The sequence below is a fragment of the Ochlerotatus camptorhynchus genome, unplaced genomic scaffold (assembly GCF_037179485.1).
Source record: "Ochlerotatus camptorhynchus isolate MF236.1 unplaced genomic scaffold, CSIRO-AGI_Acam_v1.1 ptg000193l, whole genome shotgun sequence".
In the NCBI taxonomy this organism is placed as follows: domain Eukaryota; kingdom Metazoa; phylum Arthropoda; class Insecta; order Diptera; family Culicidae; genus Ochlerotatus; species Ochlerotatus camptorhynchus.
The window spans coordinates 7108776-7123631 of record NW_027040683.1 but is presented as its reverse complement, the minus strand read 5'-3'; the positions used below and the strand labels follow the sequence as shown (position 1 = coordinate 7123631).

The following is a 14856-nucleotide window of genomic DNA, read 5'->3' as shown; positions in this document are numbered from 1 at the left end:
TGTCTACTCATCGATGCAAACAAAAACGGAGCAACTTCAGAACATATTCCGAGGTAAAAAAAAATCATGTAAATTTAACGATTCACCAAGCTAATGGTGGTTAGGGGCTGTTCATAAACTACGTAGACAGTTTAGGGGGGGGGGGGTTGACAATTATCTATGGCCCATACAAATTTAAAAACATTTGTATGGACAATTGTCTACGCAGGGGGAGGGGGGGGGGTCAAGAATCCCAAAAAACTGTCTACGTAGTTTATGAACAGGCCCTTAATAACTTTAGGCCTTTCGTGAACAAAAAGCAATGGAGATACAATCTGATACAGAAGAATATGAGCCTCGGAAGAAATTGAGAACTGACAACAGTGCTGCAGAGTTGTTCAGAGCGATTCAAGCATCAAAATTAGAGGTTGAGCCAACAGCACCGAAAGTCGATACAGCACCAGGATCATCATCGCACGTCGATCATGAATCTATTCAACAGCTCTTTGAGAGTAGTCCTCCAGCCGATGCTATACAATCCATTACTGATGAAATCTCAAACGTACGCTAGGAACTGGAACTTGTTCGATATGAGATGACAAGTCTTTCGGAAGGACAGGATACTACAAAAGTTCAGGTCACCCGATGTATCTCTCTGCTGTCGCAATTGAATGCCAAAGTTGACGTCTTGGCAGTTCAAAAACCCCCACCGGCTGAGCCGAGTAATCTTATTCAATTAAGGAAAGTTACGTTGACACCAGTGCATTGTTTGGATGAACTCGAAAGTCTGGAGCAAAACACAAGTAACGAAGCATTTGTTGAGTCGATCGTGGAATCTCTAGGATCCATTCATGGCAAGGATCGTTACTTTGGTGATGGATGGACCGTTTGTTTGCAGATAGTGGATTATTTCTTCGATAGACAATTCTTGATGGGATGCTCGTGGACCGGGACAAGCCGTAACAAGAAGAACGATGACGTAATCATCTCGAAAATTGCATTTCATAAGTATGTGAAAGTGATTGATTTGTTCTACCAAGTTGTGATCTATTCTGACCCAACGTTTGCTCTTACCGACTGTCAGAGATTCTTGCATCGATGCTTGAAAAATGCCAAACAGCGCTTCGAAGAGATTAAAGGAACACGAACCTCAGTAGCGAGAAAGCACTGCAAGCAAATCCGGAACAAACCAGTAGTCAAGATGGAGATACAGGACGATGTCGATACGAACCCCGATGTCCTTTTCATTGATCATGGTGGTGAAGGAGAAGGAGAAGGAGAAGAAGATAATTATGCTGTCAGCCAGGCGGAAGTTATTGTCGAGGAGTATTTGTTGCAAGAGCTACAATAATTTGATTGAAGGTAATACTACCTTAGCTTTTTAAAACTGTTTTGTTGTTGTTGCTTTAAACGTTTATTTTAAATTTGATAATTTAACGATTGCCATGTGGGTTTACTGTTTTAATATTGGTCATTTTAATTTCCTATGTTTTTTTCTTAATGCGATTATTTTTTGTCTGCTAATTCTTTATTCCAGACATGTAATCAGTACCTCACAGAACTATGATTTGTATGAATTAAATAAAAAGTTCATGAGATATGGATGACTTTTATTAAACTGAATTACAAACGTTCGTTTGATGGCAGTGTGTGGTGTAAAGGAATAAATACAGTTTCATTATAAACACTTACAGCAACTAGTTTACAAAGAATGTCTTTAACTTCAAAAGCTTTTGTTGATCTAAACGTGAGATTGCAAGATGTTTTAAACACATGAATGTTTGTAGACGGAAAAGGACTATCGAAAAGTTCTTCAACTGAATATAATTCTGTACCGCAAATTTCATCTGCGCCTGCGAATTCCATAGCAACAATGCGTCTATTTTTTGTGAGAAACCACTTATTAGCAAAATTGTTGTTCAAAGTAAAGTTTTCAGATAGTTTAATACAAGCAAATTTAAGTGGATCTGTTTTAAATGCATACATTAACAAAGGATAGGTTTGTTTTGAAACATTGGTAGAAGAATTTGAATAATTTCTTTCACTTACTGTTTACTGTTGATAATTTGATGCAAAGGAAGCTTTCCTGATCTAACCATCTTTTTAATGTGGAACAAATGGTTTTCGAACGGGTTTGAAGAAATAGTTGATAGAGATCCAAAACGAGTTACTTCATCAACCACGTGAACTAAGTTGTGTGTGTTACTTGTAATTGAATTGAATAATGTATGATAGTTTGAAATGAACTGTTCGAATAACTTTTGAGCAACCGGTAGAAATCTTCCGTAGTAATCATTAGAACAAATAATAACTGCACAGAACAACTTGATGAAATTTTGATAATGATTGTCATCAACAAAGTGCTTAAGGATTGCAACGCCAATATAATGAAGAAATGAAGCACATTCTGATGCTTTCCAATGGGTTAAGCAATCGATGCCATGAACTGCTCTGTGGATTTCAACTGGCAATTTTATTGACAGTAAGATGCCTGTCATTGCTTCAACTACACTACTTGGCCATTTTCTATCATCGGACCCGTTATGGCCATCTTTATACGCTATTAATAATCGCTTCATGATACCTAGATGTAACAGATGCAATGAATCAGAAACAATTACATCTTCGACCATATCAATCGGTAGCTGCAAAAGTGGTGTGGTAACAGGAATTCGTTTGACTTTTCCATTTTCACGAATTTTGTATACTTGATAATGGCCTTCATATTCTTTGTTACGGAATCCTGCGTCGGTGCGTTTCTTTGCTAAAGTTTGTGGAAAGATATTATTACGAAGTAATGGTGAATGTTGGCCAATCGTGCAGCATTTGAGGCATCCATGAATAGAATTGAAGTTGACTGTACCTGTAGATATAAATTCATGTTTTTATATTTCGTTAGTTCAGAAAGTGAACATGATTTATACCTTTTACAAATGCCCTTGCAGGTGAGTCACAAATCATCGCCCGAATGTTCACATTTAATTTTATTCCATTTATATGAATGCCATTTTGCAGTATAGGTACAATTTCAGTGACAAATGGACTCAGGAATTGTTCAATCTTTTTTGGTTTGTTGCGACCGTAAAACATGCCAGCTATCATTGGTTTAACGTCAGGTTTACCATGGATATTAAACAGTATGGGCCAAACTTGATGTGTCCCATTCTTGAATATTGGTAAGCCGTCAATATTCACGTTTATACTAACTGTGCATGATTCCGATAAAGTATAGATGGTTTGGCGAAGACAAGTTTCTGCGAAGATACAAAATCATAAACATTATTGATAGTCATGACAACCAAAACCTATTCGTGTTTACCGACGCCTTGGTGCCAGTATTCACCTCCTTCAATGTTGATAATAGTAGGTTTGGTTCTTGGTGTACGAAGCAATCGTCTTGGAGAGTTGGGGAGGGTTCGATCATATTGAGCAAGTTTTTGCATTAAAGGCTTCATTGCATTTTGCGATATATTGAATTCTAAGCTCCAATTTCGAAGAAAAGTACTCAAACTCTTATCCTCATATGTATCGGCTTCTATCCAAACATCGTCCTGAGCTATTCCACGGTTTTCTGCATCCTGCAACTCAGAGTCAGATGCTTCATCAGGACTGTATTCATCAATACATTCGTTCTGTACATCTAAATCGTCATCAGAACTATGTTCATCGAGATTGAACAGTGCCGGTAGATCCTCTGTATACGATGAGGTAACCTGTTCATCCGAGAAATTTTCCTGAAAACTCGAGGGCACACTTTCGCACACCTTATTGTTTAGATATTCATATTCACACCCAGTTCTTAGTTTTCGGTAATTATTCACTTTACGACGGTAATTTCCACTTTTTAATGTTTTTCTCCATTTTTCAAAAGAATCCATTTTTGTTAACTACGGCTGGAATCGAAAATGTCAAAACCGAAGTGCTCTCAAGGCGAATAATAAGCACTTTACAAACATGTAATGCCGCATTTGTATGCTTGTAAGCCAATATAACATCAGAGTTTACAAGCTCAAAACACTAGCCCTATATCTATCATTAAGACTAGAGAAAAAGTGCTCATATTGAATAATGCTTGTAGGCACTAGTATGTCCATATTATAACTTGCAAGTAATGCAAATGCAACTAAATGGTTCCTGAGCACTAATAATGTCTTATAAAGACCAATTCCTGACTTTGATTTAATGCTTGTGGTTACTTGGGTTATGCGTTATGCAGAAGAACGCCTCTTTATGGTTGGACTAAAATACATCCCTGTATACGTCTGGTAGTATTGGAGAACAATAGGAACGAGAGGATGATCACAAGCAGTATCGAGTTAGTTGCGATACGAATATCACTGGAGGTACACGGAGTAGCTGGTTGAAGCAAAACGAACCAAGAGGCATCGGGCGGTTCTACAATTTGGCGAAGCCGGTACGAGTTTTTATAAAGAGATCGGTGACTGGAGAGATGGAGGATAATTTCATTTGGATACGGTACGTAGAGGTTATTTAATGATTTATGTTTAAATATGCACCAGTGGAAACATAAATTATGGTGAAGCAAGTCCAGCTAAGAAGCTGCAGTGCTACGCGAGTCCGGTGTTCAACCGAAGCGCTAGAGGAAAAAAGCGAGTACAGTGAAATACTGAAGCGCATTAGGTACTACATTGCTAGGCCAGCTGATGAGCTGCAGAGCACAAGCGAGTCCGGTTGTAAACCGAAGCGCTACGGGAAAAAGCGAGTCCAGTGAAACACTGAAGCGCACTACCACATTGCTACGCCAGCCTACAGGCTGAAGAGCAAGAGCGAGACAGGTGATCTGAGCGCTGTTTGATAAGTGAGTGAGCGAGACCAGTTGTTTCAGACTGTAGCGCATGATTAATCTGAAATTTACCAGCAAACGTGGCTGAAGAGTATAGTGATGTCCGATTTTCTCAATTAAATGAATTTTTATTAATCGAGTAGTAGTAATAGGACATCACTACTGAAGAACCAGAGAAAAAGCATGGGAGTGTGAGTCACATGAATATTGTTAGCTCAGTCGTAGGTTGAAAAACAAAGGAGAGTGTGAGACTTAATGATAACTTCGTAGCACACATGGAAGTTACATTTAATACTACACCACTACACCCAAGGCTAGACCAGCTTTGCACTGAAGAGTCGATTGGAAAGCTGAAAGTATTGGTAATTGTATGATAGCTGAAACAGATGACCGCAAGGCGAGTCGAAGGGTTGAAGTGCGAGAGTGTTGCAGATCATAGTGCAAATTATTGGGGACTATCTGATAGACCAGAAAGCAACTGATTTAAGGAAATTGGACTTTAATAGACAAAAAAAGAAAACAAACGAAGTAAGAAGAAATAGTATGATTGATTGATTGATTTCCTTTATTTAAGAGATTTTTAACCGTAAAATGGTTCATCTCCGGATAGAATGATTATGATTTGTGAGACCAGGATTTAGAAGAATTAAAAGATGGAAAATCATGTTTGAACCAAAAGGACAGGGCAGATTATAGCATCAAAAACATGGCTGGCAGTCAATCCACTGAAGAAAACTATTCAATACGTGTGTTTGTAGATTTTTATTTGAGATCAAGTGCTGATTTAAAACACCGAGGGCAACACAGAGACCTGATTCTTAATCTTTTTGGTATCACATAGGAATAAGGCTCTATGGTCTAACTCTTAGCAATAAGTTAAATTCAGGATGTGATCTTGCAAATTTTATAAATGTCGTGGTGACATTAATGTTGCTGATCTTTGGTTGGCATAAATAGCTAAGGAAGTACTCCATAGAACACGAACTTGATTGCAGAAGTAAGCTTGTGTGAGAGCGTGAGCGAGTAGCACACTTGTCGCTGAACAGTTGCGGTTACTTATATGAAACTTATTACGGTGTACGTGTGCTCCTTGGGGTGCTCTTTGTATTGGAAAAGTGACTTAATTGTCCAACGTAAGAAATAATGCGGTAAAAGTCGATTAACAGTCTTAATAGGGAAGAGCACTACTGTGGCATCAGTGCCCATTTCCATCATATCGAATAGAAGCCGTCCATTATTTTAATGTATTCAATCTATTGAACGATGAGAAACTGATACAAAATAAAATATAAGGAGGTTTTATATTCTCCTAAAAAAGCACAATTAGCTGGTAGGATTGATGTAGAATGTGATGATCTTGATTGTTGGAGTATTTCGGAGCTACAGTTATGCTCATATTTTGTGTGTATGTGTCTTGCCTTGTTGATTTTGTTCTTCTGATTTGTTTCAGTATATGCAGGTGTGACGTGCGCTAGCCTGTGCGTTTGTTTTGTTTTGTTTGGTTGGACTGAAGAAGGGATGTAGAGTTCAGTAATATTATGCGTTATGCAGAAGAACGCCTCTATATGGTTGGGCTAAAATACATCCCTGTATACGTATTGGAGAACAATAGGAACGAGAGGATGATTACAAGCAGTATCGAGTTAGTTGCGATACGAATATCACTGGAGGTACACGGAGTTGGTTGAAGCAAAACGAACCAAGAGGCATCGGGCGGTTCTACAGTAGTGACGTCAAAAAGTTTGTTTCGATCGGCGCTTACATAGGAAATTTAATATGGATTATAGATTTTTTTTTGTACGGGAAATGGCTCTAATGTTGGCCTTTGGATCTAAGATTGGGCCCATCGTTAAAAATCTGCTATTTATCAATTTTATCCAGATGAAAGCGTCATTGGGAAGGTACTAATGGATATTTTTGGTTTCTATTTAAAATTGTGTCGATTGCTGAATTTATTTATGAGCCCAAATTAGGGGCATTTAGGCCAAAATTACATCCATTTCTTCTATGTTACCAACATTTATGAATTATCTGCAAGTAAATGTTAAGATAATTAATTGATTATTGAATTAGCACTCTGTACACCATGGAAAAACAGCCTGTTTGTGAGTTTTTGCCTGTTTTCAAGCAAGGAGTTATCATTAAAAAAAAAACACATTTCGCCAGCTGGTTTTTCCCGCCGACTTTAAAAATATAAACAATCAAACAAAACCATCATGCAGAACTAGCTAGGATTTGTTTTACTTCATATTTCACAAAATTGCATTCGAGTGTTATGACATCGTTTCCCGCAAAGTTTACATTTTGACATAGGATTACGTCTCTCGGAAACATATTAGGGATACAATAAAAGAAAAAAAAAACAAAATCGACCGCGTTACCAAACGTGGTCAGGTTTTGACCACTTATAACTCTGTCAATAGCGGATGGATTTTAATTCTAAGCAAGCCAATCGATTTGTAATTTTTCTACAAAGCTGCAAAATTACAAAATGTCCAACTGTTGCAATCGTTATCAAAATTATTACCTATTGCCTGCAAAAAGTGGTTTCCCTAACATAGTCGCTAAATATTGATACAGAGCATGTAATCCTACGTCAAATCTACGGTCGAGTCTTGGAAACAACCTCTTACTTTTTTTTCGAGTACAATCTTTATATTGTGACTTCACCGACGAGTATTTGTAAATGGGTCTTCTGGAGGAAGTTCCTGCAAAGAAAGAACCAGCATATTATTTGCCATATCATGCCTGACAGCACGACTACCAAACTCCATGTCGTGTTTGCCGCATCATGCAGGATCTCAACGGTTATTTCACTGAACGACGGATTGATGGTTGGACCGGTTGTGCAAGATGATCTCCATTACACTACACTTTCGCTTCCGGAGATTCGTAGACGTTGCAAATGTACAGGATGATAAAGGTTTGCCGTGCAGGTCTTCTCCTAACATGCATCTACTGGACCCAATGAACCCATCAAAACGTACAATCTGACTACCGTTACATATTGAACAAACTCTGCACCGTATTTAGCAACAAAGTGCCTTCAGCGAATGGGTCCTCGTGAAAGAATTGACAAATCTCACGAATTCGGCTGGCTTCATTCTGCGAAAATAGAGCTCAAATAGCGCTGAACTTCTGGCGTGCGTTCAAAGCTTTTGAACTGGATTCATCGTCGTCCTCCGTAAAAACTCTTGGTTTGATTTGGAAGCCAGCTACCGATACTACCTATTACATGAGCTAACATGGTTCATGTTAGTTTTCATGATAGGCATTCAAACGAAATCGAATCGGTCATGTGAAACAAAAAAATTGCATGTTGACCAAATTGGGTTCTAGTTTCAAATTATTTTTTTACAACTGTTGGAGGCAGAGTTGATAGGTTTTTTCAACTTCATCTCCAAATCCATATGCTAAAAAACGCCCCGGTTTATTCAATCCCAAACTCCTTCGTATCATGGAGCCAACTTTTCACAGAATACTTATTAGATTGCACATCTTTCCACAATCCTCCAATCATTTTCATCAGACTACATTCATTTTCTTAATAATTTCAGCACGCAAAATCATAAATATGGCTACGCATTCTTAATGGAACCGACACAATGTATAACCGTATTATTTCCCACCTAAAGTCCACCCAAAGCTATCAGTCTTAGTCCTATGAAAGCACATTTTCCCCCTTCTATGGGGAAATAAATGAAAAAAGGAAGGATCTTCCACGGGCAAACCTCCGCACCACTTGAGCTAACGAACACGACTCAAGTGGCGAGAAACGTCGTCGTCGGTCGTCTCAGACTCGCTACTTGTTCATCACGGCAGCTATCATCATCACTCATTCAAACATAAATAATCGCACACGACTTGTCCCACACTCTCCTTTTTCTTAAGGAAGGCTGGAAGTTGTCCGTGCAAGAAGCAAAATGGGGGGCAAAAAAAAAGGAGTGTGTTTGAATGCAGGCATCGCACAGAAGCCAGCCACTTGAGTTTCTCCGGCTGCTGGCTCAAACCATTCCCGGAAAGTCGTCATCGGCGTCGTCGTCGGCGTCGGTTCATAAATTGCACAAGTGGGCGCTCTCCCTTGTTGTTCTTTCCTTCATTTCGTTTCGTTTTCGCACATATCCGGTGCTCATTGAGGAAGACTGTGGGGAATGGTGAGTTTGGGGTGAATATACATAATAAATATATTACCATTAAAACAAGCACGTTTTCCACATATTCATCAACGGTGGCGGTCGGCGTCAAGATTCGAAACAAGGAGCGAACTCTCACAAGTCGAGAAGGATGCTGAGGATGACGGATAGTCGTCGACGGCGTTGTCGTAGTCGTCATCGCTTCACTCTTCTGCAACTTCCTTTGTTGAAAATATGAAAAAAAAATCGCTAGTATGAGTCCTTTAGCTGGCGGATTTTATGCTTATGATAACCAAATAAACTCCTTGGAAGAAATTTATGTGTGGAACAATATCTCACTTTTCCGATAACTCCTTCGTCCGTTGCCCATCATCCTTGCAATAAAGTTCTGCTGTACGGGTACATTGTTAGGAATTTTGCATTTTCTGCAGGAGGCATCCAAACAATGAATCCAAAGTCACGAATCCCCACACCCCTTTGCTTTCGTTCGTTCAGAACCCTTCGATTTCACAGCTCGTTACATTTCCTACTGCTTACTTGGTAGTAGACCGAATCGACCTAGTTAAGCGCTCGGCATTTTCAATAGTAACAGAAATATGCCATAAACATGTCGATTGCATCACTAACAAGCACACGCCTGACAACGTGGAATGTTCATTCAACCAGCGAGAGGGAGAGGGGCACGCGAAGAACGTCTTTTGCGATTCATGATTCGACCTCTGCTTTTTTCCTAGAGCAACGAAAAAATCCATTCCAGGAACGGAAGTCGGAAGCAGTAGGTAGGTGGATTCGTGGGAAAGAACCTCCTCGCACACGACATGCCATGCCAGCAGTAAATAAGAAATTCAAACTCAATGGGAAGGATGTTGTTATGGGTCTCAGCATTTGTCTATCGGTCGACAGGCGCGAGGGGGACGTACACAAAAATGGTTCATTGTCTTTTGGCCCACTACTGCCACTGCTCTGGCTGCGAAAGAAAACAAACTAATCGATGACCGATTCGGAATGGAATCTAGATAAAGGGGCTGTGAAAGTTAATGATTGACTATAAATATAAGTAATGGTACCAGTAAATTGAGTTTATTAGCCTCTTACGGTGGGGCTTATTTCGTTTCGTTGGGACAACAGTGGAAGTGAGGGCTTTGATTTTTGCACATTGGACTGGGGCTTCATTCTTACGTCAGTGAGAAAAGGCGATGAAGCATCCAATCTTTTCCCAGCCCAATTGAAAGGGGCAGTAAATTTATGAACCTAATTTGAGGAGAGTAGATAAGCTTCGATTATGAGCTATTTTGCTGAAGTCCTATAAACAATTTTGCTGATGCTGGGTGCCAGCAGCTCTAGTGCCCAATTAATATTGGTATTTATTTTTTTATTTAATAATTCATCCGACAAAGTTGTCTAAATGAATAAACTATTCGTTATCTTAAATAAAGTTCAGTTTTCTTAATCTATTCACAAATTGAGGTGTGAACATACCAAAATCAAACGCGGACTAGACGGATACAAACATACGAACCATTGCATAAATAGGCTGGTTCTAGCCATAGAGAGTACGATGAAAGCTCGGTTGCTACAGGGATTGGTGACGTAACATCCTACCTGAAGCACGAAAAACAAACAGTGACAGAAGATGAGAGCAATCGTAGCCTTTTGTAGCTTACGTCTTTGGTCAAGCATTTTGAGGTCAAGCAGACGTCATCTATCGGGATACACTGGAAGGTTCAAAGGATCACCCCACGGTAGGTCCCTGAGCGGAAGCCGTATGAATCTTTTTTGCACACGCTCGATTCGTAGGTTCCATGTTACGTCAGTTGGGGTCCATACAACTGAAGCATTTTCTAGGATCGGCCTTACGAGTGAATAATGCAATGCTTTTCGACAGTGTGGATCCGTGAAATCCTTTGCAATCTTAGAGATGAAGCCAAGTTGACGATTAGTTTCGAGTCCAATACGACACCAAGATCCGTCACTTGATCCACTCTGCTAAGAACAGTATCATAGATGTGGCATTCATAAAATATCGGGTCTTTGGACTGATAGAAGGTCATCACATGACACTTCGCGACGCTGATGACAAGCTTGTTCGAGCGGCACCACTGAATGAACATTTTAAGCAACCATTGTTCTTCATCAGCAGTTCTTTCGATCGATGCGTCATCGACTTTGGAAAGTACTCTATAAGATAGGAGCAGATGGGGGAGGAGGCTCATTTAAGATTACGTTGTCTATCACAGAAAAGGAGCGAAAAAGGGGGAATGGACTTAACGATACAGGAAGAAGTTGTTTCTTCTTGCAGAAAAGTACACCAATATTGTACAAGTTTGGTTGACACTTGGACAAATTGGAAGCGGTTGTCGCAGGTGACCTAAAAATCATCAATCTTTTGCTAGCTATCATGGGTCTCAGTTCAACATATCCTTGTCCATTTAGCTGCACAAGAAAGCCTGCTTTCTCAAGAGAGCAAAGTTCCAAGAACGATGGAATAATCAACACAAGTTACGAAAAATGGAAGACTGAAGGTGCTGTTGATAAACGAGCAAAGCATATTTATAAGTGTGTTTAAAAACCAATGTTGTGTGGAGCTCCTAATCAAAGAACTGTTCTGCTTTATCCAACACCTGAGCTCCATATCGTACTTGGAATCAAAAACGCAATTTACAAAGGTGTTGAATGTGTTGAAGGTAATTGTAATATCCGGATTGTTCAATAAAACAGTAACTTATTATTTATAAACAGTTTATTCGCACCGTAAATTATAGCACTCTTCTCGCGTCACTTTTCCAATAAACCAATCTACATTCATCGCTTCTTTTCATCGACTCTCTCTATCGCTAATAGCTCGGCTACAATTTCTTAACACGGCCGTCGCGATCCAAAGAGAAAATCGATGAAGAGAATCGATCAATGTAAATAGGACCTATTGAAAAGTGATGCGAGACTTCTCTCCGCAAATCCCTGCCGACCTCCTAGCGCCATGTTTTCTTCCCCAGTCTCCTTTTCCCTTCCCTTTCACTCTCTCTCCCTCTCTTCATCCAATGTCTTTTCATGTTGAGGTTTACCACTTACGTAGCACGGTGAGGGGCAAGATTCCACACCCCTCCCTTCTTTTAAATCAATAAGGGACATAATCGCTAAAACTTTTTGGATCAGCAAGCTTCTGTTTTGCAGGGACACCTACATCTTCACCGTATGATGACTCTTCCGTTGGTGCATCCATGTCCGCGTGCGTGCTTTGTTCTTCATCAACTGGTTGATTGGTCTGCTCTGGCATGCTCTCAGTTTCAGCCATCTGGAGGTGTGAAACTTTGCGCTTCAGCTGTTTACTAGAAGTTAGAAGTTAATTGTCACTTTCGATCTCGTTCGTCCCACCACAAGCAATAATGTTGGTGCATTATTCGAAGATACATAAATTGTGGTCCTTCTTTGAACGCCTCACCAAAATCTTGTCTCCAACAGCAATATCAATGTGATGTGCGTAGGGTTACCATATAGTATCCTAATGGAGGACATGTCCTCCTCTTTCAATTTTTTTTTTCTATATCCTCCTTTTGCCACAAAATGTCCTCCGTTTTAGTCTTTGCCTTTTTTCCAGTAACATATTTATAAAAAAAAAATTTCAAAGAGCGTTGTTTGTAGGGCACGTTTGTTTAATTATGCCATTTGATAGTTGGACCATGTAACCCGCCAGCCTGTCGAGCTTTCCGTTCACAACATGGGTGGTTTAAGCACCTCTCCCAAAGGGAGACCACCCAGCAGATTGCAGGTTTGCCTGGCCTGAGACCTTCCTGAGGATTGGGTCGATGTTTCCCGAATACGGGGAGAATGCTGACTGGCTGCGGGAAAGATTCGCCCGAGAAGATTTCCCGCGAATTCCCTAAAAATTACAGGTGCACAAGAACAACAATTTGTCCAGAACAGAAGTCACGTGAGCGGGGTTTTCATCACGGGCCTAACCAGAACGATCTATCGTACCAACTGTTAAGATTCGAGAGACGCCAGAGATCAGAATCGGGCTGATCATCCCAGTAAACTACCAAAGCGAACGGAACGACATGGAAACCCCCGAAGACGTTCAAACCTGAGAGCTTTTCCTAGTACGCTATCATAAGAAAACCATGTAATTGGGTGTTCAACGGTATTTATTTAGGGGAACATCACAATTTTTGCCCTTTACCTAAGCTCTAGGCGAGTAAGAGAGGTGACAGAGTCGGAAGAAGTATTAGTTTGTTTACTAAAATGAACCGCCCATTTTGTTATGGCAAGTTTTGCTATAAGAAATGCTCATCGTGTTCATTAGCAAAATTCACATCAAAGATTAATTAATTGCGTAGGAAATCAGTTTGGCACGGCATTTGTGACCAGCATACACCTTCCGGTCGTATGCAACAGGTCAAAAACTGTCCAAATCCACAGACAAAAATTTTTGTTTTGAGTTTTTGTATGGCAAAATAGTAAACTTTTCGTGAAAATTAACGGCAAAGAACTCACAAACACTGGGAGACCGTGAGTTCCTGCCCACCTGTCATTTCCCATCTCGAACCCATTCAGTGAGACTCTCACGGACTTTCGTTCGGTCTCATGCGCATGGACGATACAACGAGAAATGGGTTACATGCATGTACTCACGATTGACTACCTAGGGTTTTTTGTCGCTGCAGCTTGATGAGGAGACGGCGGTGCACGGTACCGAAGCTGCGTACGCACTACTTCGGTCCATAAACTATCGCGGATGCGATCATACGATGCTGATTGATCTCACTCACCGGAAGCGCGGGCTTACGCGGGAACGCGGCACATGCGTTCGTTCGTCCGTACCCAAAACCACGTGTTGCGTTGATTGTTCGGAATTCCGACAGATACCGATGACGGTTTCGTTTGGCCTGCCTGTCCAGGTCGCGTAGATTAACGGACGCGACCTCTTCCGACCACGTGTGCCTCGGGGATACTCCGAAATCGACAGGTAGGGTCAAAAGCGGTTTCTCACGAAAGGTGGTGTGGCAAATGGCCTTCGCTGCCACAAACCTATGGGGATAACACACGCGTACGCTAGTAAGTCGACCTATTTTGTAGTTTAGGAATTACTACCTTTACCTCATGAACTTCTGGATCCACACACTTTGCCGCCCACTGCACTGCACTAGCTAGAGTTTGCCTAACTTGTCTCTAAAGGAAAGGGAAATGTTTTAACAATCCTACTAGGGATTCTCATGTCGTTAACTACCTGTTTAAACACACCACGACACGATAAGAAAACTGACCACTCTCGCCTCTTCCACAAGTCGATTCGAATTGAACGATTCAAGCTAGGACATTCCTCAGTTGTCCCGGAATCGTGGAATTGTACGAAGTCCGATTTCACGAACTCCAAAATTCTCGCAATTGTGCACCTGATTGTTAGGGCTTCGCCGCATCTCTTCTAACGAGCTGTTCAAGTATCCAGACAATTTCTCTCTGAAATTCAGGGGGAGGGCGCAAAGCATTTTAAATGGAAATTTGGCGGATCGATGTCCGCTTCTCGACGTGGTCGCGTCGGTACGCTCAACAGGCAGTTACATTTTATTTTGCGGTTGCATCTGAACGCAGGGAATTCATTTTGTATGACAAGTGTAACTCAACATGAGTGGATATTCCTTGGCGGTGAACACATTCATGAATTTAATTGAAAAAACGAAACTTCATGCAATTTGATAAAATGAGTATATTGTATAAATATGAATTCTGAACTAACTAAATAAATAACTATCTATATGGAAAGCGTACTTGTTACAACCAGCAGTATACTACAGCTGTCAACAGCCCTATATTTAGGCTGTGGCATATTTGGTGAATTTTCACTTAAATTTGACAGATGGAAAATTTTCAAATAAACCTCCCATCTAGCCTCCCATTCTACCAGATTTATTTCTCACATACCAGCAATCAATTTTGACAAACTAT

At 40.4% G+C, this 14856-nt stretch overlaps 2 protein-coding genes across 2 annotated transcripts; one reads left to right on the top strand and one right to left on the bottom strand.

Annotated features, from left to right (window-relative positions):
• Positions 1-394: 394 nt before the first annotated feature.
• LOC135702592 (uncharacterized) lies at positions 395-1330 on the top strand. Its single transcript, XM_065223643.1, has one exon. It carries the CDS (start codon positions 575-577, stop codon positions 1328-1330), a length of 756 nt encoding a protein of 251 aa, XP_065079715.1. The 5' UTR covers positions 395-574.
• A 372-nt stretch (positions 1331-1702) lies between these two features.
• Positions 1703-12190, bottom strand: LOC135702591 (uncharacterized). The gene is made up of 5 exons (XM_065223642.1): positions 12098-12190; positions 3299-3713; positions 2904-3233; positions 2151-2842; positions 1703-1720 (listed from the first exon to the last, which is right to left on the bottom strand). Exons 1-5 carry the CDS (start codon positions 12188-12190, stop codon positions 1703-1705), a joined length of 1548 nt encoding a protein of 515 aa, XP_065079714.1.
• Positions 12191-14856: the final 2666 nt, after the last annotated feature.

What these genes read in the sequence shown, in the direction of transcription:
- LOC135702592 (XM_065223643.1), top strand. Translation starts at nt 575, where the DNA reads ATGACAAGTCTTTCGGAAGGACAGGATACTACAAAAGTTCAGGTCACC.
- LOC135702591 (XM_065223642.1), bottom strand. Translation starts at nt 12,190, where the DNA reads ATGCCAGAGCAGACCAATCAACCAGTTGATGAAGAACAAAGCACGCAC. An exon ending in AGTCATCATACGGTGAAGAT is followed by an intron (nt 3,714 to 12,097) that starts GTAGGTGTCCCT and finishes TCGAGTTTTCAG; the next exon opens with GAAAATTTCTCGGATGAACA. An exon ending in ATACTGGCACCAAGGCGTCG is followed by an intron (nt 3,234 to 3,298) that starts GTAAACACGAAT and finishes GTATCTTCGCAG; the next exon opens with AAACTTGTCTTCGCCAAACC.